Below are 27,025 nucleotides of genomic sequence, written 5' to 3'. Positions count from 1 at the left end.
AAATAAATAAATAAATAAATAAATAAATAAATAAATAAATGCTACCTCCTCCAGGAAGCTGCCCATTTAACCAATTTAAGAGAGATGTATTCTGTGGGCCAGGTATGGAGAACTGGCAGACTCTCAGCCACATCTGCAGGCCTGGAGTGTTTGGCTTGGATATTGTACAGAATTTAAAATATCACATAATAACATTTAGATATCTGGCACCACTTGAAACATCAGAGCTGGCCACAGTGGGCTTGCATTTGCATGGCACGAGTCAGCTGGATCTGGCATTTGGCTTCTCCCTTGAGATAGGTAATGGACTCTCCAGTTTCTCTCAGTCTCCACCATGCCCTACTGCCTAATACCTGGCCTGTTTCCCTCATTTGCATTACTTACTTGGCTCCTGTAGAGTTTTTTCAATTTGTTTTTTTCTTGTTTTTAGGTGTGTTTTTAAACTCTCTGTCTTGTTTAACAAGGTGAATTCATTAGGTAATCACAAATTCATTTCCCAATAAGTTAATATTGGAGTCAATATGATACCAGCCCAAAACAAAGACATGAGACTTGTACAGGATTATCCCTCCCTGGCAAATGTGTGATTTCCTTTCATCCTGAAAAATTTTGTGGGCCATTCACTGCCTACCATCCTAGATGAGTCTTTGTACTTCTCCCTGAAATAAGATCCCATCTGCAACAATCATTTCATTCACTGAGGCCAAATGCATTTATATCACTTGCAAGCTTTAGTGCCGATCAAAAAAGGGAGTTTAACATTCACTCAATTTCACTTTGGGCTCACCTATGTATATCTGGATTGCTTCTGCTCAGTTGCCTAAAAACGCAGCTAAATGTCGCCTTTGGAAAGACTTTAGTTTAAGAATATCAAAAGCAGCCTTAGTTAGCCAAAAGACTCCATGACGTATCAGCAGTTGTTATGATTATGAAATGGGGCGTTACAGAATCTTGAGTCTTCATCTCCATCTCTGGCCATGTCTTTGCCTCATTAACAAGATCTTCTTTCCCTTGAGGATTTCTGGATTCTATACTTTTGCAATGTCCTCCTCTTTCCCATTTTATCTTTGCCCTTTGTTTCAGTTGTCACATCATCTAGGACACCCCCGCCCCCCGGATCTCTCTTTCCGCTTAGATCACTGGGGTTTTCTTAGCTCCTTCGTTCAGTCTTTCCCCAGACAACCTCTTGAGTTGAGGTCTACTTGTGTTTCTGGTTCCCTGTGTTCATTGTTCTTTCCCTTCTCTCACACATTTGGGTCTAAAGCCCCAGAGTTGTCTTCAATGACTTTTTTCCCCCACCCTATTTTTTTGTTCCTTATTTTATTTGTCCCATTAGCTCCTTATAAAAGAAATCCCCATGGGAAAGAGCGATGTAACATTTCAAACTCCTCTTGAAAGAGCCTATGTTGACCAGAATTACACAGCGTAGGAACTGCCTTTTCCTAATACCTAGTGGGAAAAAGAGTTTATAGTGTATAACATTTCTGAAGTCTGTGATAGTGATTCTTAAATTTTAGCATGCATCAGAATCACCTGGAAGGCTGAGTACAGATTCCTGAGCCCATCTCTAGAGTTCCTGATTCATTAGATTTTGGATGGTGCCTGAGAATTTGCATTTCTCTCCAGGTCCTTGGTGATGCTGATGCTGCTTATGTGGACACCACACTGACAAAACCACAACTCTGTGACACCCAGGGCAAACCACATCTCCTGATACTTCCCCTGAAGGGTCTTCTTTTCTTGCCTCCATGCCCTCTGCTCAGATGACCTTTAATTCTATTTCTATCTGTTGAAAGCTATCCAAACAGGCTTGGCTCGAATAGGACTTCTTACAGCAAAAGAAACCGAACAAATCATCAGTAGTGAATATGCTCCCTTTGTAGTTCCATGACCCTTCATCTCTACCTCTCTTAAAGCATCTCCCTCATTCTGCTTCAGGTTGAGCACCCTAATGGGTATAGTGTGGGTCTCCTAGTAGATTTGGAATTCCTCAGAGTAGGCCTTCCTTATCTCTTCCTGGACACCCACTGAGGCGTTGACTGAGAGCAGGAATTCAACTTGATACACCAAATGAAATAGCCCCTGCTGAGATGGATCTTCTCTTCCTGCCCCAGTCTCTGTGAGTGTATATACGTGGGTGCCCTGTTTGATGCTATCCACACACACTTCTCTTAAACTAATTTTAACCAACCAGTGAAGGGGGAACAGGGCCCCTGACAGTACTGGAAGCTGATTCTCATGTGTTTGTAAGTTTTATATATTTAGAACATCAAGGCTAGCTCTCTTTTCCTTTCTGATTTCTGTCTTTTGTGTTCTGCTTAGAAATGGCAGTGTCTTTTGAAACTTACTAAAATATTTGCCCATCTTTTATTGCTGCTTTTATAGTTTTTGGTTTTTAAGAAAACATTCCATATTACAGATGAATTAGAGAGTTAAATTTTAGAAGTAGGGAGCAAGAAGCCCACTTTGTTATTTCTTTTCCAAATAGCTGACCAATGATAGCTAACCATGATTCATTCTTGTTCACAGGGATCTGAATTGCCAGCTTGGTCATATTTTAAGTATGTCAATGTGTGTCTGGCTTTACTATGTTGGGTCAGTGCCACATTTTGCTTTTTAAAATATTGTTATTAATTTGGATCCCTCCCCTGCATATAAACATGTATGTGGAATAGCATTATATAAAAATGCTTTTTTTTTCCATTCAACAATACAAAGAACACACTGTTTTAATTATTTGCTGCAGCGTTGTAGTTATTTTAACTACCTGGCATTGTATTTTTGGCTCACTGGTGTTCTTCACTGTTTTGTGTTCTCCATGGTTGAGCCCTGTGAAGGTGCAGTCACAACCCTCCCATCTTAGTCATTATTATACAAACTCTGAGTGTCCTCTGTACTTCTTCAGTGTCCTCTGGAAGGTCCCTGCATGATGATAAGTCACTCTCCTAAGATGTGACACCACTTGCAACTGTTTAAGAACTTGCCTTATCTTTAAGTTGTTCCTATGAAATGAACCTGAAAGTTAATTGGCAGTCAGGCTACTCTTTGGTAATTTTTTTTGCCTTTGGGGCTTCTCCAAATATTTTGTTTTTTAAATTTAAGTGAGTTTCAAATTAGGAATGTGCTTCCCAAATAGGAAAGACCAGTTTATAAAAGAACATATATTTTATACTCTTGTGGTGGGGTTTTTTTGTGTGTGTGGTTAAGGCTTGGGTCCTGAAATCAGGCAGATCTGCGTTCAAATCCTGCTCTGACCCTAACTAATCTTCTCTCCGAGCCTGTCCCCTCTTCACAAGACTATTGTAGGATAAAATGAGAAGATGTTTTCGAAGTGTGGCATTGCTTACTAACTTGTTCTATATCACGTAATCCTTAAAGTAGCCTTGTCCACTAGACACATACTGTTACTGTCATTTTACAGCGAGAAAATTGATGCCCAGCCCCACACAGCTAGGAATACTAGTACCAGGATTTGAACCGGGCAGACTCCAGCATCTGCCCTTTTGTTTTTATGATATGCTTTACCATGTGCTTAAGCCCTCAGATCAGTCCCTGGCATCACTAAATGCCCCAGGAGTGGTGGATGTAGTTGTTACTGTTGTTTTATTATGTTTTGGGAGGCTCTCTGGCCCAAATTTCTCATCCATTCTGCAACTTCTGACTCAGATCTGAGTAATTTTGTTGTTTTGCTGCCAAACTCTTGAATTTCCAGGATTAATTTTTTTCCCCTTTTCTTCAACTACCTCAATCCACAGGTGCAACTGCCAAAAGAACTGGCGTAAGTGGCAACAGAATACTCTAGAAGAACAAGGAATTGAGACAATGATTCGGGTCAGAGCTTGGTGACCGTCTCAGCAGCATACTTCTGGAGCCAGGTGGTGGAACTGGGAACAAGGCTGGCATCTGATAGGAGGATTTTGTAAAGGCAGAGGCAAAATAAAGGGCTGACAAGGAAGGGGGAAGGAGATAAAAAATTACTATTCTGGGACAACATTTTCTACTTCCAATCCATTTGAGTGACTTAGGTAAAATTTAGTCGTGCTTCCAGCAACAGCAGTTTAAAAAACGAAAAAAAATTTTCCCCATAAACATTTGTTTTACTCTTGCTTTCTTCTGGTAAATAACAATAAATACTATAGAAGTGTTAAATATTTCTTCCTCCATCTCCTGCTGTAATTCATGGCACTGGTCGTGTTTCACTCTGTGGAAATGTGAGGGGTGAATTGAGCTCCATGCTCAATGCCGATGCTCTGAAATGGAGGAACTGTTCGTTAGCTCTTCTCTGGAGAAGCAGGTGGGATTTTCAGTTTCCAACCTTGTTTAGTTTGCTCTCTTGGACATTCCCCTGGCATGTCGTACTTCAGAAGCAGAACATATCTGTGAGGAGCAGAGCAAGGAGGCATAGGACATGGAGAACACAGAGTGAACTCACAACCCTGTGATCAAGGAGGAGTCACACACTCTACTGACCAAGCCAGCCAGGCACCCTTTAACTTGTTTTTTAAAATGCAATAATTTACAGCTCTTACATGCTACATTTTTATATTATTTTCCTTCCAGAATTGACCACCAACCATTAGTAATTATAATGAGTATATTTTTTATTTAAGTTGTCACTTTTTCCAAATAGATTGCACTCCGTCTACAGAATTTGTGTAGAAAATGGAAAGGGCTCAAATATGTCAGGTTTTAAAAAGGAGCCCGTTGGGATTCAATTTTATTCTGGCTGGAAATTAATAAAGTATTAAAGTATTATTAAACAGTACCATAGTCTCCCCCCCCCACCCCTTATCCAGTGGGGATATGTTCCAAGAACCCCAGTGGATGCCTGAAACCACAGATAGTACTGAACCCCCTATATATACACTGTTTTTTTCCTGTACACACCTACAACAAAGTTTAATTTATAAATCAGGCACAGAGATTAACAACAAAAACTAATAATAAACTAGAACAATAATAATAATAATATGCTGCAATAAAAGTTATGTGAATGCAGTCTCTCAAAATTATCTTACTGAACGTACTCACCCTTCTTCTGTGATGATTTGAGATGAGAAAATGTCTCCTGTGGAGATGAAGCGAGAGGAATGGAGTAGGCATTGTGACGTAGTATTTATCTACCGTTGATCTCCTGAGGATGTGTCAGAAGGACAATCATCTGCTTCTGGACAGAGGCTGACTGCTGGTCACTGAAACCATGGAAAGCAAAAGCACGGATGGGGGGCTGGGGGGCGGGGAGAGACTACTGATCTGAGACACGATCTGAGTGGTTTTTGCCGTACAGCACGTCCTCATCGTTTAGAGGGCTGGCACCAAGTATCCCAGATATTTCACAACAGATGTGCATTAAACAAAGTCTCACCAATAAAAATCTTTGATAAATTTTATTCTCCATATTTGGGTAACGGTACAAACTCTACACCATGTCTATGAAGTCACAGTGCTGTTGCTGTACTAGAAAGGAAGGCTGCAGGTTGGCTGAGAAATTAAAATGCAAGACAAAGCAGGAGGAACATATGCTGTTGCTTCTTATTTTAGGACGTAGAGAGAGTCTCTTCAGGAAGTACTGCTCCAGTTGTCTTCATAATTCAGTGTTAGGGAAACCCAAACGTTTTCTCTTCATCTATGAAATCACTCAATTGGCAAGCAAAACATTTTGTATCATCTATTTCTAAATACGGGAGAAATAAAAGGAAGAAAGTAACAGGATATACACACTCATGCTATCTTGATTCTAATGCCTTATCTGTAAAAACATACGGTTGTAACCATTGCTATCTAAAATTTTTATGAAGTGCAGAAGCCACTGATGACTCCCATTTTCATAAGTCTTTTTGCTTGGTCATCTATAGATGCCTTTCAGATTTCAAAAGACCAACCATTATTGTTCTCTTTGTGCCCCTAAGAAATCAAAACAATGTACATTGATTTCCTTCTTTCCAAACGTTCCAGTTAAAAACTAGACAGTGAAAAAAATGTAGGAAACATTATCTTGGACACCTTTTTGTCAAAACAACAAATTGTTGCTTTTTTTGACAAGACTATCAAGAATAATATAGGTTATGTAGCTATAACCTTAAAGAAGGTGACATTTAGGTTGCAACAAAATACCTGCTAGTGAAAAGGCATTACTAGCATTTCAAAAATTTAGAAAAGTTTGACAAAATATTCTCCTAAACAGCTCTCTTTATATTTGTAAACAAAATAAAAACAACTGGTTTATCCAGTTTCCACTGCATGTCAAACAGGCGACAAAGTGATACAGATCATCTTTGATTTTAAAAGAAAAGTAATTAAAAGCTAAACTAGTTTAGACTCACATATTATAGTCCCAGGGAATATTTTTGGAGGAGGACGCTGGGGTGGGGGGGTGGGAGCAGGATCCAAACAGGCTAACGTGTGACATCTACTTTAACAGTTGGGTTTTTTTTTTTTTCCCATTTACTTATATTGCCTTGATACTTTACAATTCGTTTTTTTTCCCCACAAGCTAACAGTACTGTTGCTGTACAATGCAAAATTCTTTTTCTTTTATTTCTCTACAGAAATAAGTGTGATCCATTTCCTATCAGTTTGCATAAACACACTGGAAACTTCAGGCATAATAGGAGGGCAATTTTCTTGCAGGTTCTGAGGGCTTCTCTCTGGAACATCGGAGATGTTAACAGTTGGGCCTATACATGCATGCTGCCCCAGATAGGTGGATGGTACAGCGCCTCCTAGTTCGAGAACACAAACGGGAAGTAGGTCTGGATAAGGGCAAACTGCAACTTCATGTCCGCCACAGCCCTATCAGCAGGTCAGCGGTATTTACTCCTTCACTTTGCTGATATAGTCGGCGATTTTGGAGACGTTTTCTTCCTGCTGTTCTAGGGCATCTAGGACAATGCCCATCGGTGTCCTCTTCAAGCCTATTCCCTCCATTTTATTCTCCAGTTTGTTCTTGAGGTTCCGGAGTCTCAGTGACGCGTGGATGAACATCACTGTGGGGAAGTGAAACCTGGTTAGCACGGAAGCAACTGTTCTTTGTCCGCCTCAACCTTAAGCTCCCTGTCTTCACACTTTGGGGAAACCGCCTCAGTCAACTGAAGACAAGTCCGGTTCTCTAACTGATCCAAGTCCTCAAAGGGATCCTTGGACTTGGTCTAAAGCTTTTCTTCCTAAAGTCACATATTAAGTTTTCTTTGTGTGTGAAGGAAAACGTATTCAGCAGGAAGGACCCTAATCTGGCAACCACACTCCCTCCCGTTGATTTGTTAACTTTCTGCTGCTACTTAAATGCCTTGAACTTTAGTGAACCAACAGGATTCCAATTTACATAAAAACTGACTTACACAAAGTTTTCCAGAAAGGAACTCATGCTCAGTTCACAGATTATCTTCCTGCAGGAAGCATGCAAATGAAGTCCACCTAGGATGTGCCTCCCGAGGGGCAGTTTTCCAAAGTGCTGGATATAGATGTACAGATAAGAACTAACGGTTTTATAGATCTCAGGTACCTCAAGGTTCCCCAAATTTGCTTCATCACTTATAATTAGTCATGTCTGTTTACTAAGAAACATTCCCTGGCCCCTCTCCTGGACCTCCTGAACCAGAACCATAAAGGGATGGGCCTGAGAATCTGTATTTTAAACAGGCACAGCACTGATTTTCAAACTCCTGTGCACATATAAATCACCTAGAAAGCCTGTTAAAAAGAGGCAAATTCCAGGTCTCCACCACCCAAAATTCAGACCAGTAAGACTGAGGTAAAGCCCCACAATGTAAAAAGCCAATGTTCACTCTGGATGATTCTCATATATGTGATCTTGGACTCTCATTTTGAGAAACACTGATGTGCATTATATCTGGAGACTCCCAATCTAGACTGGCCTTTGGAAACACTTGAGGAGCTTTCTAAAAATACAGGTTTTGGGAGGACCACTCTCAACTCACAGAATCAAGATCTCTAAGGGATCTGGCTGGGCAATCCATATTTTTTAAAAGTGTCCTGTATGATTTTGACAATCATCAAGGTCTAGGAGTCACGAATCCTGTCTAATTTCCTTATTTTATAGATGAGTGAACTGCAACCCATATAGGATACCTGGTCCAGATCACATGGCTGGTTTTCAGCAGGTCTAGGAATAGAAATCTGGACCCTTGACTTTCTACCTATGATCTATGTCATTACACTGGTCTGTCTCAGGCTCTGATGTGGAAAGGTACTGAAGTTAACAAGCTGTGTGTCAAAGCAGACTCTTTGAAATACTAAGCCTCTAGCACATAAGGAAAACTTCAGGAATATTTCAAAAAGTCTGAATTTGCTGATTCAAATATTTTGTCCAATAAGGGGCGCCTGGCTGGCTCAGTTGGAAGAGCATGCGACTCTTGATCTCGGGGTCAGGAGTTTGAGCCCCACATTGGGTACAGAGTTTACTTAAATATTTAAAAACAAAAACACATATTTTGTCCAATAAGGTGTGGGATTCATCCATAAATATTCTGGGCTTAATCTAATATAACCCCAAACAAGCAACTGATTTTATTTAATGAAATAAATGCACATGTGAAATGCTATTGAAAGTTAAAGGGATCTTCCTGTCACTTAATATAATATAATTTTAATTAGATTTCTGCTGATGAGACTGAAATTTTATCTGTTCTCTATTTCAGGTTTCAAGTGTTTGGGATCTCAGTAAACAATGCATGTAAAATTTAGAAAATAACTAGTTCTCTCCACCAAAATCGGAATACTTGGTAACTGTATTCTGGGCCAATTATTCTTTTTTTTTTTAAGATTTTATTTATTTATTTGAGAGAGAGAGAGAGAGAGAAACAGCATGAGGGGGGAGAAGGTCAGAGGGAGAAGCAGGCTCCCCGCTGAGCCGGGAGCCTGATGTGGGACTCAATCCCAGGACTCCGGGATCATGACCTGAGCCAAAGGCAGTCGCTTAACCAACTGAGCCACCCAGGCGCCCTGGGCCAATTATTCTTATACACTTAGGGCACTTTGATACTAAACGTGATCTACTGAGTAAGCAGAGAGTAAACAGTTTACTTCCAAATGAAATACATTTATTCTGTGTCATGACAGTATGAATGGCACTTAAAGATTGAGAACAGACTCGAATATTCAACAAATCTGGAGGCCGTTGTAGGCTGTGCAAATTTCTTGCCATGGGACTTGGGATTTGTATTTCTTTTGTGCATTGTTGTATCCCCAGAAGAGTGTCTGGTACAGAGCAGACACTCTTCTATATAATATATATATTCCACTCAATATATATCCGTGGAATTAGGAAACCATCAGGCCTTGATCTGCTGTGGTAGAAAATTCTTTTGATTTTGCAGACATGTTGACACACATAAAGAACAGGTTAGGAAATTTCCAATGAACAATCGCTCCTACGTGGATTTTTTTTTTTTTATGGCATAAGAAAAGGAGACTGAGGTTCACTTACGCAACAAAGGAAAAGTGATGCCAAACACAAAGACCATGACTCCCCCGAACATGGATATGAGGAAGTAGCTAGCCAGCATGACCACCATAACAAATGTCGTGGGATACTGCTTCTTCATCCGGCGGAGGATGTCTTTGTTGTGGGCTGCCCACACGAACCCTGTGAACACAAGCACCACTACAATGCCTCCAAGGATCATGTTGAAGGGGCTCAGGAACCTGGAATATGAAGAAGAGAGGGAGGCTAGGTCAACACTGGTAGCAGCCGGGTGTGAAGATGAGGAAGGTGAGGAGGAGTCGGTCAAGTCACACGTTGAGTACTTAGCGTTTTATCTAAATTGTCTCATTTAATCCTCATAATGCAATGAGGTAGATACTAATTATTCATTTCTCAAATGAAGAAACTGAGGCATGGAGGTGAGAAAATGGTGGGGCCAAGATTGACACTGGCCAGCAAACTGGTCAGTCCATCTTAGTAGAGGCCCACAGTTTTCAAAGACATTTTCCCCCCAAAGTGCATACATGGTTTGTATTTTAAAACATATTACAAATATGTCTGAAGAATCATCTGGCATCTTGCTGTTTCTATAGCTGGACAACTTCGATCTTATTCATCACCTTGCCAAACGGTTCCTTTTTCAGAAACACGGGTACCATCCAAACCTTTTTTTGATGTCTTTGTTTTCAACTGTTGTGGTCTGCTGAACCAGAGCAGCTGAATTTGATACATGTTCAATGTCGTTCCCTTCAAGAATTAACTCATTCTCCTGGGCTTGAGATACTGAACAAGCAAAGCCTCATCCGAACCCTGCAGATGTATTTTTCACCCAAGAAATTTTGGATTTCAACAAGAGAACCATTCTTCCAGATAACGACATGGCTGGGGAAGTGAGCATAGGCAGACCTCCGCCTGTAATGGAAGCCCAGTGTAATGCCCTTGATCATGTTCTGTATGTGGCTATAGGTAGTGCGAACAGGAGCCTGTCCCTTTCTCTTCCCCCACGTTTGTCAACCCTGAGCCTCTTCTTTCTCCTTCCGAGAAGACTGTCTACACTGATGAGACTGATGTCCTTTCACGATCACTGTGTGTCCCTGCAGAGTGATGCTGACATTTGCTGGAACATCAACAGTCCGATTGCTGAGAGCAGTCTTCATTCTCACAGCAAATGCAGCAAAGAGCTAAGAGACTTTTAAAGTTTAAAAGAAACTGCCTCTTTCGGAGGGGCTGTTTTGCTTTCATTAAATCCTGGGCTCTAGTGCACACCTGAGACAGCGCTCACATATTTTCTGAGCTCTTCAGGTTTATCTAAATCCTCATAGAAGCTGCTATAACAGATATATGGAGGCCAAACCCAGTCTATCGTCACATTTGTGCTTGGATGGTACAATGTTTAAAAAAACATTTATTTGAATCCCAATGTGTTGAAAAAATCCATACAACTTGGGATTTCTAGTGTCTCCTGTAAACAAGAAACTCTAACAACAGTAGGCCCACTTTTCCACATGTCAACGACTGGCTGGAGCATCTTCTCTTTCAGATAGAATAAATGCTCTCCAGTTAGCCCCCCGTCCCCACCACCATCTACTGCATGGCCCTCACTGAGCCGCCATTCATCACTGCTTGTCTAACAGCTGCCCTGCACTGTTCTCTTACATAACCTGCCTGGCCCATGGAGGCATTGGAGTCTATGAGTCCTGGCACAGAGAGTCCACTGTAATTCTTTAAAAGGGCCGAGAGTGTCATTAGATGAGCTATCAACTGAGATTTCCAAGCACAGAGTCTCCGGCTTCATTGGTACATGAGCCAAAGATTACACTACTGTTGATAAGAAAGAGGAAAACGTGACCCAGTATTTCATAAGTAAGAAGGATTGGGTGTTGTGGCCCCACTACCACCCCAACCCACTGTGTCTACAGAGCCCTTAATATGACATTTGTGGTCAGCTAGTACAATTGAATTACTAACTTTTTACCCTCACAACAGGCTTAAAGAGCATTTTACTTGGGAAGGACAATGAGGGTCAGGGTGTTTTCATCACACTCTGAATATCAACGTGACTGATCTGGAAATGAGGGACGGGGGGAAATGGGAATGGGAGGTGATGCCAAGAGCTCACTTTCTCTGAAATAGAACAGATGAAGGATTCACCCTTATAGTAGGGTTCCTATTCAGGATAACTAAGATTTTTTTTTTTTTAAAAGCCCTTTACATTTTAGCTCTGATTCTGCCTTCTGAAACACAAAAGCTAACTGAAATAGTTTCAAATAAGAGTAGAAGTATCGCATACCTTAATGGGCGAAATCAGGGATATAATCAATGTGAAGCTGCTTTGGAAAAGTTAAAAATTTCTACTAAGATGCATGGAATTAAACAGTGGTAACAGTAGTGTAGTAGGACATAATTTAGAGCTAAACCCTATAGTAGTAAGTTGCTTATTTCACTCAAAACTCTTGCAAATATTCATCCCCTTCCAGGCAATAAATGTCCCCCTCAGAATAGAGTCGAAGGAAACAAATAAAAATGCAAAGACTGAGTTGTAACAATCGTCACATGAGTGGTATTTATGATGAAAAACTTTTAGAGGTAACGTACATGGCCACCAATTATTAGAGGTGGTATATGCAGCTATTTTTAAATACTCAATAATATGGAAAGATATTAATAATGTATCGAGTGGGTAAAAGTAATCATAATACATTCTGTTTGGTGGATTTATATAATTTTTATAATTAGTACATTATTTTGTAATCAGAAATAAAATGAACATATAAGAAAGGCAAATATAAAAATATAAAAGCAACTGCTCCCTAGCCTAAGACCCAGGCTTGGCACAGGCCGGCTACAACCGCCCATCTTTACTTCCATTGTCTCTCCAACAACATTAATGCAATTGCAATTCAGATGCCACAGCGAAGCTGCTCCTTCTCCCACCCAAACCTTGGTTCCCTGCTGATTCTCCAGATCCTCTTATGGCAGATGCACCACCCTACTCCCCCACACTTTCTCAGCATCCAGCAACTGAACTGTTGTGTCTGTCCTTCACCAGTTCTTTATCATCTGGGTCCACAGAGTTACTCTGTACTTTTTCTGTTTTAAAATTTTATCTGGGTTATGCTGTACCTTCTGCCCAGATCTGGGAAAGACAATTATAGGCTTGGGGAAGGAAAGAACTGGACAGGGCAAAAACAAAATCTTTTTTAGCAGGTGGTAAGGAAACTGAGTGGAGGGGCCCAGAAACTGTCACCGATTAATAAATCTCATTCCTAGCACTCAAAAGATTCTGAAAGAAGTTATACTGAAAGACTGGAGCAATTATACTGAGTAGTAGCATCGTGGGTAGTTTATTCCCATTTGTTTATTAGTTTCACCCAAATATTTTTGAGCTGTAAAGAAAAGCAAAGATCAGCATTAACGCAAAAAACTAGAGTGGAGAGTTCAAGTTTAAGAAAACTGCTTTGCATAAACTGCAAATAAAAGATGGTTGGTTAGCAGCAAACTAGCAAAGTATCCTACTCAGTTCTTTCTAGAATGCCTATTAAAATAATTCGTGAGGTGAAACATATAACAGAAGTATGGCAAGCTTTGTCTATTTTCCTCTGGACAAGCAAAGTACTTGGTGGCCATGAACGTTACTTCTAAAAGTTTTTCCTCTGGACATTCATCTATGTTGAATGTCTAAATAAAGCCCAGGACAAAGAACAACAAAAAATCCAGGCCTGACTTAAGCACTTCCAAATTTGCTTTTCACCTGTTCCTGTTGCTCATGTTCAAGGGAAAAGAACGGAGCACAGAGCCCTATAGAACTGGTTTTAGCTTACAACATGCCCAGCCACAATCTATAATTAGAAAGTAACCAAGTTTCCAAGCTGGAAAAAATGAACAAAGTTACTCGGAGCAGAAATGGTTTTCTTCCTTATTCTTAAGTGCCATTCCATTCTAACAAAGAGTAAAATTTTACCACTCCAATGCCTTGGCACCTACTTGCACTTGGAGGAAAATAAAACACATACACCACCCTCTAGAGTTTAATTTCACTTTCCAGTGAGTGCAGGAACTTGTGAGCCAGTTCTCATCTGCGATGAGTGAACAGCTGGGCTCTTAGTCATGCCAGTCACAATAAAGCCCAGGAACCTTTAGGCAAAAACTCCCATAAATATGCTACCCCAGCTTTCACGGGGACAATTGCCACTGGGCTCGGATGGGTGGAGTTTCATTTACTGGTAGTCCCCAAATGAGAAAGGGTGGGAGGAAGGGAGGCAGGAAGATAGAGGGAAGGGGGAAGGAGAGAGAGGGGAGAGGGAACTGAGGGAGAGAGAGAATGTAATTTTCTGATAGGACCTAGTTCAACAAGTCAAAAGCATTCAATGTTTTTCTAATGTGAGATAAAAACATATACCTACATACATATGCATCCTATTCCATAAGTAACTGAGTAAATAAATAAATAAATAAATGTAATGGTTAAAAATTCTACTGGAAATATTGACGGTTGTGAAAAGATTTACAACCCTATCACAGAATCCTGTAGCAGAGTGTTCAAAGATAAACAGCTTCAGTCCCATTGCACAGATGAATAAACTGAGGCCCGGAGAAGTGAAGAAACACATTCGAAGGGGTCTAGGGGAGAGGAAAGGGTGCCAGCTGATGTAACCGTGACAGCAATTCATAATATAGCCCTTTGTGTATTGTTAAGCAGCTTCAGGACTCCAGTTCCCCTTCCTTCGCACCCACCCATTCTCGGTATTCTTCCAACTGGGGTCAGCAACAAAGAATCATTCTGGGAACTCCCTTGGCATTCTGGTTTCTCTCTGAAGCAAGGTGGCTACCAGCAGGTGTGGACACGGGGTCCTGAATGTGCCAACACGATTCAGCTAGCTAGACCTATAGTTTCAGCACAAGTTCCTCAAGTGGGGTGGGGGGGGAGGGGACCAAAAAACTTGGCTGATCACAGAATTTTAGAGCTAGGACAGATCTTGAAAAAATACATCTCATTCTACACATAAGCAAGCTAGGGAACAGACAGGTTAGTAAATATGTTCCAAACCCATCAACTGTAGAGTTGGCGATAAAAGTTTACCAAAACAGACATCCTCAGATCAAGTTCAGTGCACCGTTGGTAACTCCGGGCAACTGCAAGGCCCACAAGAGCCAAAAAGGCAGTGAAATACTTCCAGAGCAGTAGAAGCCGCTTTGCCCCAAGTTCCAATTTTCTAACCCAAAAAAGATATTTTTGTAGTTGGGTTCCTGAGGAAGCCTGACTCACCAAGAAAGGAGGGAAACAATTTACTCACAGTGGATTTCTCTAAATTGGTGATGTTTTTCTGTGGTCCTTAAACAGCCAGAGAGGTCATTGCAAATATGAATCCACCCAACCATTTCCTTGCTTCTCCTTGCTCTTAGAATAAAAACACAGTTCGTTACACAGGCTCCAAGGCCCCACAGGGTCTGGCCCCTACCTATGTGTGCCGCCAGGCCACCACATACCGTTGTGTAATTTGTACCTGGCACAAGGAGGCCTGGCTGGGGTGGTACGTGGGGGGCTACAATCCAGGCCAGATTTGACTCACTAACCAATTTGGCTTAGGCTGCATCTGCTAGGAGTAAGGAGTGCTTTCAATAATCAGTCTGAGGAAGCCTGAGGGCTAGCAGCAGCCCTGCCTGTGGTCTTTTCCCACGCCACCTCCTGATTCTATACCCCGTCCTCTGGGGCTTCGATCTCCCTCTAGAAATTGCCAGTTCTCTGGCCCCCACAGACCTGCGCACAAGCCATTCTCTGCCTGATTCACTCCTACTTCCTTCAAAACCCAGCCTAATCAGTCCTTCTCCTGTACCATATGGCCTTCCTTCCTGGCCTCATCACAGTGGTGGTGTTACATTTACTTGAATGAGGATTGGACGCATGTTTGTCTCCCATTGGATTAAGCTCTATGAGGGCAGGGACTGTAACATTTTCTCCCCGGCACCTAGCACAAGGCCTGCCTGGCACACAGTAGGTATTCAATATATGTATGTTGAAAGAAAGAAAAGGGCTCCCTGCTCAGCAGGGAGTCTGCTTCTCCCTCTGACCATCTTCCCTCTCGTGCTCTCTCTCATTCTCTCTCTCTCAAATAAATAAATAAAATCTTTAAAAAAAAATTTAAAAAAAAGGCGCCTGGGTGGCTCAGTTGGTTAAGCAACTGCCTTCGGCTCAGGTCATGATCCTGGAGTCCCGGGATCGAGTCCCGCATCGGGCTCCCTGCTCAGCAGGGAGTCCGCTTCTCCCTCTGACCCTCCCCCCTCTCATGTGCTCTCTCTCTCTCTCTCATTCTCTTTCTTTCAAATAAATAAATAAATAAATCTTAAAATAAAGAAAGAAAGAAAAAAGTAGGTAAGGATCTTGCATATTTTCATGTTATTTAAAGGAAGCTCAGCAACTTTCCATGGGTATGAATGAAGTGACAGGAGGTTTCTCCTGGACAAATCACTATTATTCTCACTGCACACTAGACATTACTGGAGAAATAGTCCCTGTCTTTGTACCTTCATAGCGTTGTGATGAAAGGAACAGAGGAAAAAGAAAAGTAGGAAATATCATGCGTACGCCTGTGCAGATGTGAGGTGGAATGATTATGATGTGGTCAGAAAGGGCCCTTTGGCTTGCTGGCAGGAGGAACTTTGTAAGTCTTGCCGCTAGTACGTGCTGGGGGTCAGGAGAGAAAGTGGGGAGCATAGGAGACTCATACTCCTGCAGACATGTCTATATAGGCCCCTCTTGCTCTTTGGTTCCTCGGATAACCCCAATGGCCTTCTGTGGTTATTTTGGTTTCCTAGCATGGCTTCTGTCCTGGCAAGTACTATTTCTGACTATAAAGTATAGATGTCAATGTATAAATCAGCTTTGAGTCAATATGATCAGGGTCACCTTGGTCTAATAATCACCAGGTAAAGGAGACTTTGGAGCAGTTAAGGTGGGATGGGAGCCTGCCTCTTTTGTCACAGAAAGGGCGTAGTAACCAACATTGAGATTTTTCTTAACCAATTGAATTAGGAAGACCCACAGTATTTATTGTATCCTTGTTGACACTATTTGTTGCATCTTGTGCACTTGGCACCATGAAACTAAACACTCAAATGATCTACTGTCTTGGCAGCAGTAGGCATGTTTAAAGTATTCACAGTAAGACATACCTTATGAACTTCCATGTTTTCTTTTGTGTTTATTAAGCTAATTGCTTATTTTATTCTTAATAAACAGTGAGCTGGGCCTGGTTTAGAAGCCATATATCTCAGACTTCCCACAGTGATGGAGCTTCAAATAACGGTGTTATCTGAAGGATCAGATTAGCTTGCAACTGTTCCTTTTTAAACTTTATATTAGGGCAAATTTCTACCATATACGATGTTAGAGAGAATGGTATAATGGACCCTCAAGTATACTCATCATTGCTTTCAACAATTAGGAACCTATGGTCACTCTCACAACAGATAGTCTTTTGGAACTGAGGTGGAAAGATCTTTTGTTTACAAACTGTTCCTTCTGAATTCTTTTGGTAGAGTAAATTCAATTGTTTTCCCATGGCAGATTCTTACAGCGCTGAGAAGGCTGGGGATGGGCAAATGAGCCTGGTGACACATAATCTTCCTTCTTACAAGGAGGCTCCTGTCTGTTTACCTCCCACCAACACCCAATTTCTGCATTCCCTTCTGTTTCTCTGAGACAGGGAAAAGCCACACTGATGGTGTATGGAAGCAGATTATAGAAGCAGGAACCAAAGCCTTGGTTTTCCACTTCAGATGGACTTTCTGCCTTCTGCGCGGTGTCTCCATTAGTGATTGCTCCATGGAAGGGCAGGCTGGGAATTCCTGTTTATGGTAAATCCTTGCAGAAGGGAGAGGCAGCCTGCAGCTTTTGTCTGAGATCACAGGCATGAAAGTGTTCTCTGAAACAAGGAGCAAGCCCACTGCAACAAGACAGAGGAGGATGTTATGGGTATGTATTCTGAAGCTGAGTGATAAGGGATAGAATTCATCTGTCCAAAGGAAAAGAATAAGAAATTTCCAACAGTGCTGCACAATTTGGTATTAAGGTCAAGTTCATCTTTTAGAATTGGATTTCTTATGCAGAGCTCTCGGCCCCTACTAAGTAGATTGAGAGCTTTTGACTTCTAAGAAAGGGGCCAGGAATCCAAAATATGCTCATTTGTACACATATCCAGAATCATTATAAATCCTAATGGGAAAAGGAGAAAGAAACTACCATCCCCAGGCTGATGGTGGCAGGGAATATTTTTTTTTTTAAAGTGTCCGGGGAAAAGTCAAGAACAAGGTTGCATAAGTGGTGTCCGAGGATTTAAAAAAAGGCAATCCTTATTAGATGAAGAATTTTGAGATTAAAATTTTATTGAGCACTGACAGATCTCTTAGAGTTCTGTACTCAGAAGAAGCACGTAACCCATGAAGGAAAGACATATGTCTGCATTACCCGTGCCTCAAGTGCAGATAAAAAGGGGTGGGAGGGCAGGAAGGGATTAATTCTGGGAGGACTGGGAAGGCAGGGTCCTGCTTGTATCCTCGGTGCCTACACAGTATCTGACACACAGCAGGTGCTCAGTAAATACTCATTCAACTGAGTAAAAGACATCTGAGCTGCAGGGGAGGATGGGAAGGAAACGTGTAATTATGCTTTCCCCCGTCCACATACTCAATGCCTGTCCCATTTTCAACACCTGAGTTTTGAAATTTGGGATAATAATGCACAAGGGAAAGAAGGTAAGTTGAATATTTCATTCAATAAGTGCATATTTCTGTACACTTGCTATCCTTGTATAAAAATTAATTATGTCTGTAGTTTCATCTTGCTGCCCCTCTAGACTCTAAACATGATGCAAGTCGGAATCACAGTGTCTTACTCTCCACTGTATCTCCTAGCACGGTGCCTGAGAAGTTGGCAAATGCTTCATAGTTTTTGTATAGCGAAAGAAGCAAAAAAGAGAAGAGTAATATTGTAGCATTGGTGTGGAAGCTGATTAATCTCAAAAACTTTTCTGCTAGGTTTTGGCATAAAAGAACTGCAATTAATTCCATCTGCAAATGTTTTCATACATTCCGATCCAGAGCTTCCCAGGGTTCTCTTACCCTTTTCTTCCTTTACCAACTAGAAACTTGGGTTCTTCATCCTTGCAGCATTAAAAGGTACAAACCATTTGGCTATTTTTCAATACCAGACACTGGCAGCCATAGGCCTCAAACATATTATGGGACCACACTCATTTTAAAAAGATTAAAGTAACGCTCTTTCCAAACAGAAGTACCAGCCTTCCAGAAACGCATTGCCATTTCAAGCAACTAGAAGCATAAAGTGGCACCTGGAATTTCCACCCTCTGGAAACACCCCCACAGGCCACATGGTGAAGAAGTACTTTAAGAATATATGGGCTCATTCAGCAGCTACACTGTGCTGTCTTAAAGGGGAGGCCTGAACATACACATCTGAAAATAAATGAGCCTTTTAGCTGGAGATGTCCTGGAGGCATTTATATGTTTGAAAATTTTGTGTGTGGTTGGTGCTTTCTGATGCCATGGCAGGAAATAAGACTCCTGATGGCAGGGAGGAATTTGTAAGAATAAGAAAAGCAAATAATACAAATGTGTGAGAGTTGGCGATGGATCTGAATTTGGTTAATTAGGAGCTTCAGAATACTGCAATATGACTTAACAGAAAAAGTATTTTACTTCATAACAGTAAAAGAGGCTACTAATGATTAGCAGTTTTTGGTCCTATTTAGCCACATGAACTCCAGCCCTCACCTTTGTGAAACTGGGAGTTTGATGGGATCAGTACTTCTCAACTTCAACCTGGGGGTGTATATCAGAATCACCTGGGGAGTTAAGATCCTGGACCCACCCAAGAAGTATATATTTAGTATTTCTGAAGTTAACACCTGGGCATATGGGTACATTTATTTAAATTTTCTCAGTGGTTCTTCTGAACCAGACCAGACCAGTGTTTCTTAAAATTTTAATGTGTCTATGAATCATCCGAGAGTCTTGTCAGAAAGCTGACTGATTCAGCAGGTCTGGGAGGGTGCCTGAAATTCTGCATTTCCAACAAGCTCCCAAGGTGAAAGATGCTGCTGTTCCACGGCCCATATTTTAGATTTCTCCAGCTCAAATCTTTTGGCATTCTGTTAAGCACAGAAATTCCTGTCCACAACCAGAATGTATCACATACTGAGCACTTAAACTGCAGGGGCAATTAGGTGTTGCCTTTGCTTTCACTTTGAAAATAGAGGCAGAGACTTCTATTGCTGTTTATGATATAAAAAGAATATCGAGGGGCGCCTGGCTGGCTCAGTCAGTGGAGCATGTGACTCTTTATCTCGGGGTTGTGAGTCTAAGCCCCACGCTGAGAATAGAGATTACTAAAAAAAAAAAAAAAAAAGAATATCTAGTGCCAAGATGTATTGTGTGAAGGATGGAAGTCATATCTTCTTCAATCTTAGGCATTTTCCTTTCTTGAATTAAAAAATGCAAAGCCACTTTCAGCAAAACACACACTTCCCAGCTTTTTGTTCATGCTATTCCTTTTAAGTCACCCAATCTCTTCTGAAGTGAAACCTAAATCTCAAAAAGAAACTGAAGTCTTCAAGGGGAGCAACACAAGTGTTTATAAGAAACACAAGTTACAATTATGATAAAACCACAAAAGTATATCCATCATCTAATACTTCTAAGAGAAGTCACAAGCTGTGAGAATTCCAAATATACCTGGAACCTAGGATTTAATATAATAACAGCAGCTACTGTTTAAATATTATCACTTGCTGGACCTTAATGCACTTTATATTAATTAAGTCATGTAATTCTAATTTTATGGTAGTGGAACTCCAGAGCACATGAACTTTCAAGCAGAAACGAAGAAAAGCAACAGCCAGAATGCTGTCAAAAAATAGAAAGTGAGTTTGTGGAATCAGTAGAGTCTTCCAGGCAGATTAATAAAAGAATGATAGCATAACAAATTTAATAAATCAAGGATAATGATCAAAGCCATGTAAGCTTCAAATCTGCTCCATTCTTAATGTTTGAAAAGTCAGAAGCCAGGAGCTAAAATCAAATTGTTTTGCTAAGTAACTGCCAAGAACTGTTTTTCTAACTTGTTATAAACTAACTTGCATTTAGTGAAAGTGATCACCAAATTATCATGATTTTTTTAGCAACAGAGCTGTGGTTCTCAACCAGGGGTGATTTTGACCCCCAGGGGACATTTAGCAATGTCTGAAGGCAGTTTTTTTGAGGGCCTGGGTGCTACTGGCATTCAGAGGGTAGAGAGCAGGGATGTTGCTAAATATCCTACAATACACAGGACAGCCCTCTACAACAAAGAATTATATGATCCCAATGGTCCATAGTACTGATGTTGAGAAAGCTGGCAGGAAGAGTATTTCACCAAAATTCTACAAGGGCAATAGGAATCAGTGAAGAGTTTGAATTATAACCTTTTCTAAATTGAATTTTTACGCTATAGTAATCTTAACCAATATGTAGCAACTGCAGTCAGCAATGACCCAGTTAGAATCACTTTAGGAGCACACTGTTGCTATGTACTAGTGCTGCTATGGGCTTCAAAATAATTTGTTCCATTAGGTAGGTTAAAAGTTGCCCCCGTGATTACACTGAGGCCTTCTGTTCATTTATTTACTAGGCATTCACCAACTGAGCATCTGCCAAATAGCAGGCCTCAGGGATACAGCAAATAAAAGTAATGATAACCACGACAAGAAAAAGAAAAAGCAATCACAAACAAAACCCACAGTCTCTGGCCTCAAGGAATTTATAGTCCAGAGTGGAGACAGGTAAACAGACAACTTAAAAGCCTGTGAGGGGACTACCAGAAAAAACACAGGCACAGGTGTGCGGCCCAAGTAACACAAGGAAGTGAGGGACAAAGGGAAAATGTTTCCTCAAAGAGACGGTACCAAAGCTGAGTCTTGAAGGAGACGCAGGAGTAGGTAAGTTGGCAACTGGAGCTTGGGTGGATGGAGCTGTTGGGATAAAGATGCTCTCTATGTTTCTCACATCAACAATGATTAAAAAAAAAAAAAAACCCACAATAAGAAGTAACATTTGTGGAGCAAAAACTAAGAGCTGGACACTAGTCTAAGAACCTTGCCTGTAGTAACTCGGATAATCCTCACAGAAGCCCTAGGAGGCAGGTTCTATAATTAGTCTCATTTATAGATGAGGAGGCTGAGGCACAGGCGTGGCTGAAGTCCAAGGTTACACAGCTAATGACTGGCAGTGGGGATTTAAAATTCACTTAATGTGGCTCTGGTGCCTGAACTCTTAACCACTAATTTATACTCTTTGAAGAGCCAGAAGATATGACAACTATTTTCAACAAGGACTGTTAGCTAAGAGACTTACTCAGAATTAATCTAAGAGGCAGAGTAGACCTATTGAGTAGAAGTCACATGCCTGGTAAACCAGGCTTTTAGGATGAAGACCAAACTTCTAACCATGGATTAGAAGGCCCTGCCTGGCCAGGCACTCAGATACAGATCTACCTCTATCCTAAACCCTCTTACTCTCCATCTTGGGAAAGGCAGCCCTTTCTGTTGTTTTTGGAGCGAGATGATATCCACTTGGTCTTCCCTCTTCTTTCCTGCGAGCTGGAAGAGCAGGCTTTCTGCATCCTGACTCAGGCCAGTTTTCAACACAGGAGAATTCACAGTTGAGGCTAGAGCCCTCCAACAATGCCCTGCAGGCCCCTCCTCAATACTAGGGGACAGAACCACTGAAGAACACCCTTTGAACATGGTCCCTTCCCCAGTAAACACCCAGGCCACATTTTCACACACACTCTATCAAGATACGTAAACTATCAGATGCTGTAGAAGACAGCCTCCAACTCTGCTCTGACCCACCCATCTACTGACATCACTGAAAGGAGAGTTCTCTTTAGAATGAGAAATGTTCCAGAGTCAACTAAGCTCTCTGACCTTGAAGATATGTGGTTTCTTCCAGCTTTAAAAGACTAAACTTCATGACTCATAAGAAGATGGCACATTATGGCACGTTAGGGGCACCTAGGTGGCTCGGTCAGTTAAACATCTACCTTCGGCTCCAGTTGTGATCCTGGACTCCTGGGATCGAGCCCCTCCTGGCATTAGGCTCCCTGCTCAGCCAGGAGCCTGGTTCTCCCTCTCCCTCTGCCCAGCACCCCCACCACCAGCACTGGCTCGTCCTCTCTCTTTCTCTCAAATAAATAAATAAAATCTTAAAAAAAAAAAAAGATGGCACACTGTAAAAGACGGCACACTGTTTAGAGCACAAGACTGCGTCTGTGACTTTGAGCAAGTCATTTACACTCTCTGAGCCTCAGGAATAATAACAATCACAGTAATAATCATAATAATATCTCATCTCACTGGGTTGAATGAGATAATGCACATAAATTACTTAGCAAATACTTGGCACACAGAGCACTCAATACTCAATAAATGTTTGCCTTTCTTCTTATTATTAGATTATAGAGAAAAAAAGTCATTTGTGGAAAAATCACTGACTGTGTGTTTGTGGATGCAGAGAAAACAGTTAAAGGTCATATACCAAATTTTTACTGGGGTATGAAGGAGAAGGAAATATCATATTTTACACACATGCAATTTTCAAAATAATTTACTGCTGGCCTGTGTCTTTTGTAAATTTTTAAAAAGAATAATAAAAAGTAAAGATGGCTATTTTTTACTTTTACCATCAAAAAGTTCACTGCCAACCAACATTTCTTATTTGAAAAGGAAAATGGGAAGGGCCAACACTCCAAAACTGCCTGAGTGAGTAGGCTAAGTCACCATAATGAGGGAGCTATATTTAGTCAGGGGGCTGGACCCTGACCTTCACAGTGAAAAACGGATTCCATCAAAGCAGCAAGGCTGCCCAAGCCTGTGTCTGGTCTGGGCAGTACCCCTTTTTGAAGAGCAATAGTTTTCTCTGAACATTTGACTGGTCTGTGTCAAACCTTGTCCGGTATTTAAGTTTTGAGGGTTACCACAAAAAAAAAGCGCCTCATATCTAGATCACCAGATAGTACGTCTGGCTTGTTTCTTTACTAAGCGGGAAAAAAGAAAAAAAGGAAACCAACAGATGCAATCCTATATACTATTTATTACGTTTTAAAGAAATGTTTTAGTGTTCTGGGAAATGAGCCTCAAGCATAAGGTTAGGGGAAGGCTCAGGAAGCAGCTGCCCCAGGCCTTAGGCCTGTCCTACCCTAACTAATTTTAACTTGGCTGCCACTCTAATTCAGAGTCGGCTCAGAGCTTGTGCCCTCCACACACCAAGTCATTCTCAGAGTTTGTGATTCCTTAAGCAACACAGAATGAGGATCTGTGCAACTGTCTACCGAATCCCACAAATGAGCGTTCTCTTCTACATGGGGGCAATGACTCTGAACCACATCTGGAAATTGTGAACTCTCTCCTCTGGGCTGTGTTCCTGGGCCTATAGCTTCTCAACAATTGTCACATGCCCTTGGGCTAGAAGTCATGTCTGATTGATCTTGGTGTTGTTTTGAGCTTGGCACAGAGAAGTGACTCAATAATAAATAAGCCAAAGATCAGCAAACCACCCTAAGTAACCACCCTATTTAGCCTTTCCCACACCCTCCAAGTTTGGATTTCTCCTCTTTCTCTCAGGCCAGCTTGTACTTTCCCTCTGTAAATGGCAAGCGAGTTCCTTTATAAAATCTGAGGTTGGCTTTTTCCTTAAAGATGCATAGAATCAGCAAGATCTAGAATATCACCATCCTGCACAAGTGAGAGAAGCATCTCTTAAAGGGTAAACTACAAGAAAATGTGGTAAATCAAGTGTGTGTGTGCCGGAAGCGGGTGGAATCCTATGTAACACAGAACACTTTTTATTTTAAGATCTGTTATTGAGAAGGCCTTTAATACGATGAGACCACCGGCTAGGAAGTGAAGGAGAGACAGTAGCCACGCCGGACGACTCCTGGATGAAAACGCAAGAGAACCTGGTTCCTAGAGTCAGGGCAGCCTTCACCCCACACCGGGAGATGAGACACCAGGAAACACCCACCCTCTTGTTCCCAAGCTCATCTTCCTCCTACAGTGCGGCGGGCACTAGGCGGAGAAACCGACAAAGCGCGTTGCTTCTTGGGTGCCCTTTTTATACTAAAACCCCCAGAATGCAGAGTTCGGATCCATAGCCAGTCGCCCAGGTCTCCCAGGGCGGCGCCCCTTCCCGCCAGCCCCGGGATAGGGTTACACCACTTTCCTCTTTCTTATTTTTATAAAAGACTGGGGCGCTGCAAATACCTACAACAAGAGCCTAATCAGGGCACAGAGGAAAAATAAAAGTCAGTTTTTCTTCTCCGAAGCTGGCAAAATTTCCTCACCCCTGGAAATCCCCTCACGTCTCCGCCCGAGGCACGGGAAGGAAAAGGGGACCCCAAGATTGCTGCGGCCTCGCCCTGACAAGTTTCCACCGGCTTGACCGCTTGCACTTGCCGGGGCGAAGGCTGGGCGTGGAGGGCGTTTCCATATCCCGGGATCCTGTATGTACACCCGGAGCCCCACGGTGCTGCCCTCGATCAGTGCCCCGGAGGGGGACCCCACTTACCCCACAACGGAAATCATCATGGCAGCCACCACCAGGTAGTTGGTCTGATAATAGAGCAGGTTGCTCACCACGCGGTTGTTCCATTTGGAAATGTCCCTGAAGTCCGGCCTGGCGAAGCGGTCAGAGCCAGGGAAGAAATCGTCCCAGGCGCGGAGCGGGGCGAAATTCACGTCCATGTCTAGTCTCTCAGCTTCTTTTTCTTCTCCTCTGGAATCTGGCGGCGGCGGCGGAGGCAACCGATCGGCTAAGCTGGGTTAGAGATGACAGCGGCTCAGGCTCAGCCGGCTCTGCGGTTGGTGAGCAGCGGAGCGAAGGGATTGGGAGCGGGCGGGCGTTTTTCTCTTCTTTACTTCTTGATTGGCTCTAAGAGGTTGGTTACAGAAAAAGTGGGGCCTCGCGACAGAGCAAGGGGAAGAGTGCAAAATAGAGATGAAATAGAAAGAAACGAGCGCAAATCCCCGGTGTGAAGCGAGATGGCATTGCCTTCCCTGACAGTCCGAATACACACAGCCTCCTTTAAAATACCCCCTTTTGAGTGTTCAACATAAGAATGTGTTCTGGATTTTAGGGAAATTTTTTGCAGCTGTTCAGCTGCTAATCTAAGTGAAATGGAATGGAAGGCAACTATAGTGTTACTGGAAGATGAGCTGGTTTTGAAAACTGAGTAGTTACTAACCTCTGCACATCTGAATGCAATTCTCATGTTTTCTGTTTCACCATGAGTCACTATGAGTAAAATCAGATTCGCAAAATGGGAAAGAAGGAAGTGTAGAATGGAAGGGCTGGCTTGTTATTTCACTTCTCTCTTTTTTTTTTTTTTTTTGTTCTCCATCTCTGTCTTCTCCAGACAAAATTATTGAACTACTGTGCTATTCTGATGCAGTGGGCACTCTAGTCACATCAGCCTTGAGATGGGATGTTGTTCACCTTAGAAAGCAAACAATGGTCTGCAGTGACCAAATAGTGTAGAGTAATTGCTTAGAGTTAGATATTACTGCTATTGTTACTAATAATAGCACAGGCCACGATTCATCTGTATGGTATTAATAATAGTGCGCTAACCTGATTTGTTTTCTGTGGTTTATAATGAACATCCACTGACTTTTCTCTATCTTGTGGCAATTTTATTGTTGTGGTTGTCTCTGAGTAGGCTTGATAGGGGACAAAAAGGTAGAAGATTTCAGTATGATGCCAACAGGTATTTTGAGTCCTTTCAAGGCTCTGTGAAAGCACTCTGGGGGATAAAAAAAAAAAAAAAAAAAAGGTGAGAAGAATGCAGCCCTGCCCTGCCTTCAGGGATCTTGCAATGCAGTGGAAACGCTAACTTAAATATATTACAGTAAGAGGAGTGCTAGGTAGAGATGTGCCAGACCTTAGCGCTCAGTTACAGGAAGTTAGAGGGTGTAGAAGAATTCCCTGGGGCTTAAGAATTTCAAAAAGCAGCACTGTGGGCAAGCTGAGAAAATGATCTTGGTCATGACCAGCATACCAGCACCATTAGGACCCCACACCTGTTGGAGAGATCAGTGAGCATTAGGAGCTGTGACCAAGAACCTTCCAATTGCTCAGGACTGCATGACCATAAACTGTCAGATGTCTGTTAGTAATAATATGATTCCTCATTGATCACAGGCAATTGATATCCAGTAAACATTTGTTCTGTGAATTTTTATTTATTTGTTTAGAGGCACCTGGCTGGCTCAGTTGGTAGAGCGTGACTCTTAATCTCAGGGTCTTTAGTTCCATGATGGGAATGGAGCCTACTTAAAAAAAAAAATGAATTTATTTGTTTAAACCTCCAACGAGGTTTAAAAATAAAGAAATGAAAAAAAGCCAGATATAACTGTATTTAGCATGATTTCCTTCTCCCTCTCTAATGAAGTATTAACCATGCTTCTCTCACTGGCTGCATATGAGAGAATTTGTTTTCCCACTACACATTTCTATCTTTGTCAAAATAATTTT

At 41.8% G+C, this 27,025-nt stretch overlaps 3 protein-coding genes across 4 annotated transcripts in view; 2 read left to right on the top strand and 1 right to left on the bottom strand.

Annotated features, from left to right (window-relative positions):
* Window positions 1-3,895, top strand: part of LMOD3 (leiomodin 3) — a 12,783-nt gene extending 8,888 nt beyond the window's left edge. Inside the window, exon 3 of the mRNA XM_025884726.2 lies at window positions 3,756-3,895. Coding sequence (XP_025740511.1) covers window positions 3,756-3,782 — 27 coding nt within the window. The 3' untranslated portion in view covers window positions 3,783-3,895. The remainder of the gene's footprint in view (window positions 1-3,755) is intronic.
* Window positions 3,896-5,372: 1,477 nt separating this feature from the next.
* Window positions 5,373-25,236, bottom strand: ARL6IP5 (ARF like GTPase 6 interacting protein 5). The gene is made up of 3 exons (XM_025884732.2): window positions 25,061-25,236; window positions 9,446-9,663; window positions 5,373-6,986 (listed from the first exon to the last, which is right to left on the bottom strand). Exons 1-3 carry the CDS (start codon window positions 25,234-25,236, stop codon window positions 6,814-6,816), a joined length of 567 nt encoding a protein of 188 aa, XP_025740517.1. The 3' UTR covers window positions 5,373-6,813.
* The window catches only part of UBA3 (ubiquitin like modifier activating enzyme 3), a 27,912-nt gene continuing 26,106 nt past the window's right edge, over window positions 25,220-27,025 (top strand). Inside the window, exon 1 of one of the 2 annotated variants that reach the window (XM_025884730.2) lies at window positions 25,220-25,356. The gene's annotated coding sequence lies outside the window, so the exon portion shown is untranslated. The remainder of the gene's footprint in view (window positions 25,357-27,025) is intronic. The other variant, XM_025884731.2, reaches the window with a different exon arrangement.

Source organism: Callorhinus ursinus, unplaced genomic scaffold (assembly GCF_003265705.2).
Source record: "Callorhinus ursinus isolate GAN/ISIS: 27379988/994484 unplaced genomic scaffold, GSC_fseal_2.0 scaffold15, whole genome shotgun sequence".
NCBI lineage: Eukaryota > Metazoa > Chordata > Mammalia > Carnivora > Otariidae > Callorhinus > Callorhinus ursinus.
Note: the sequence above shows the minus strand (reverse complement) of the source record. Positions and strands in the feature narration are given on the sequence as shown.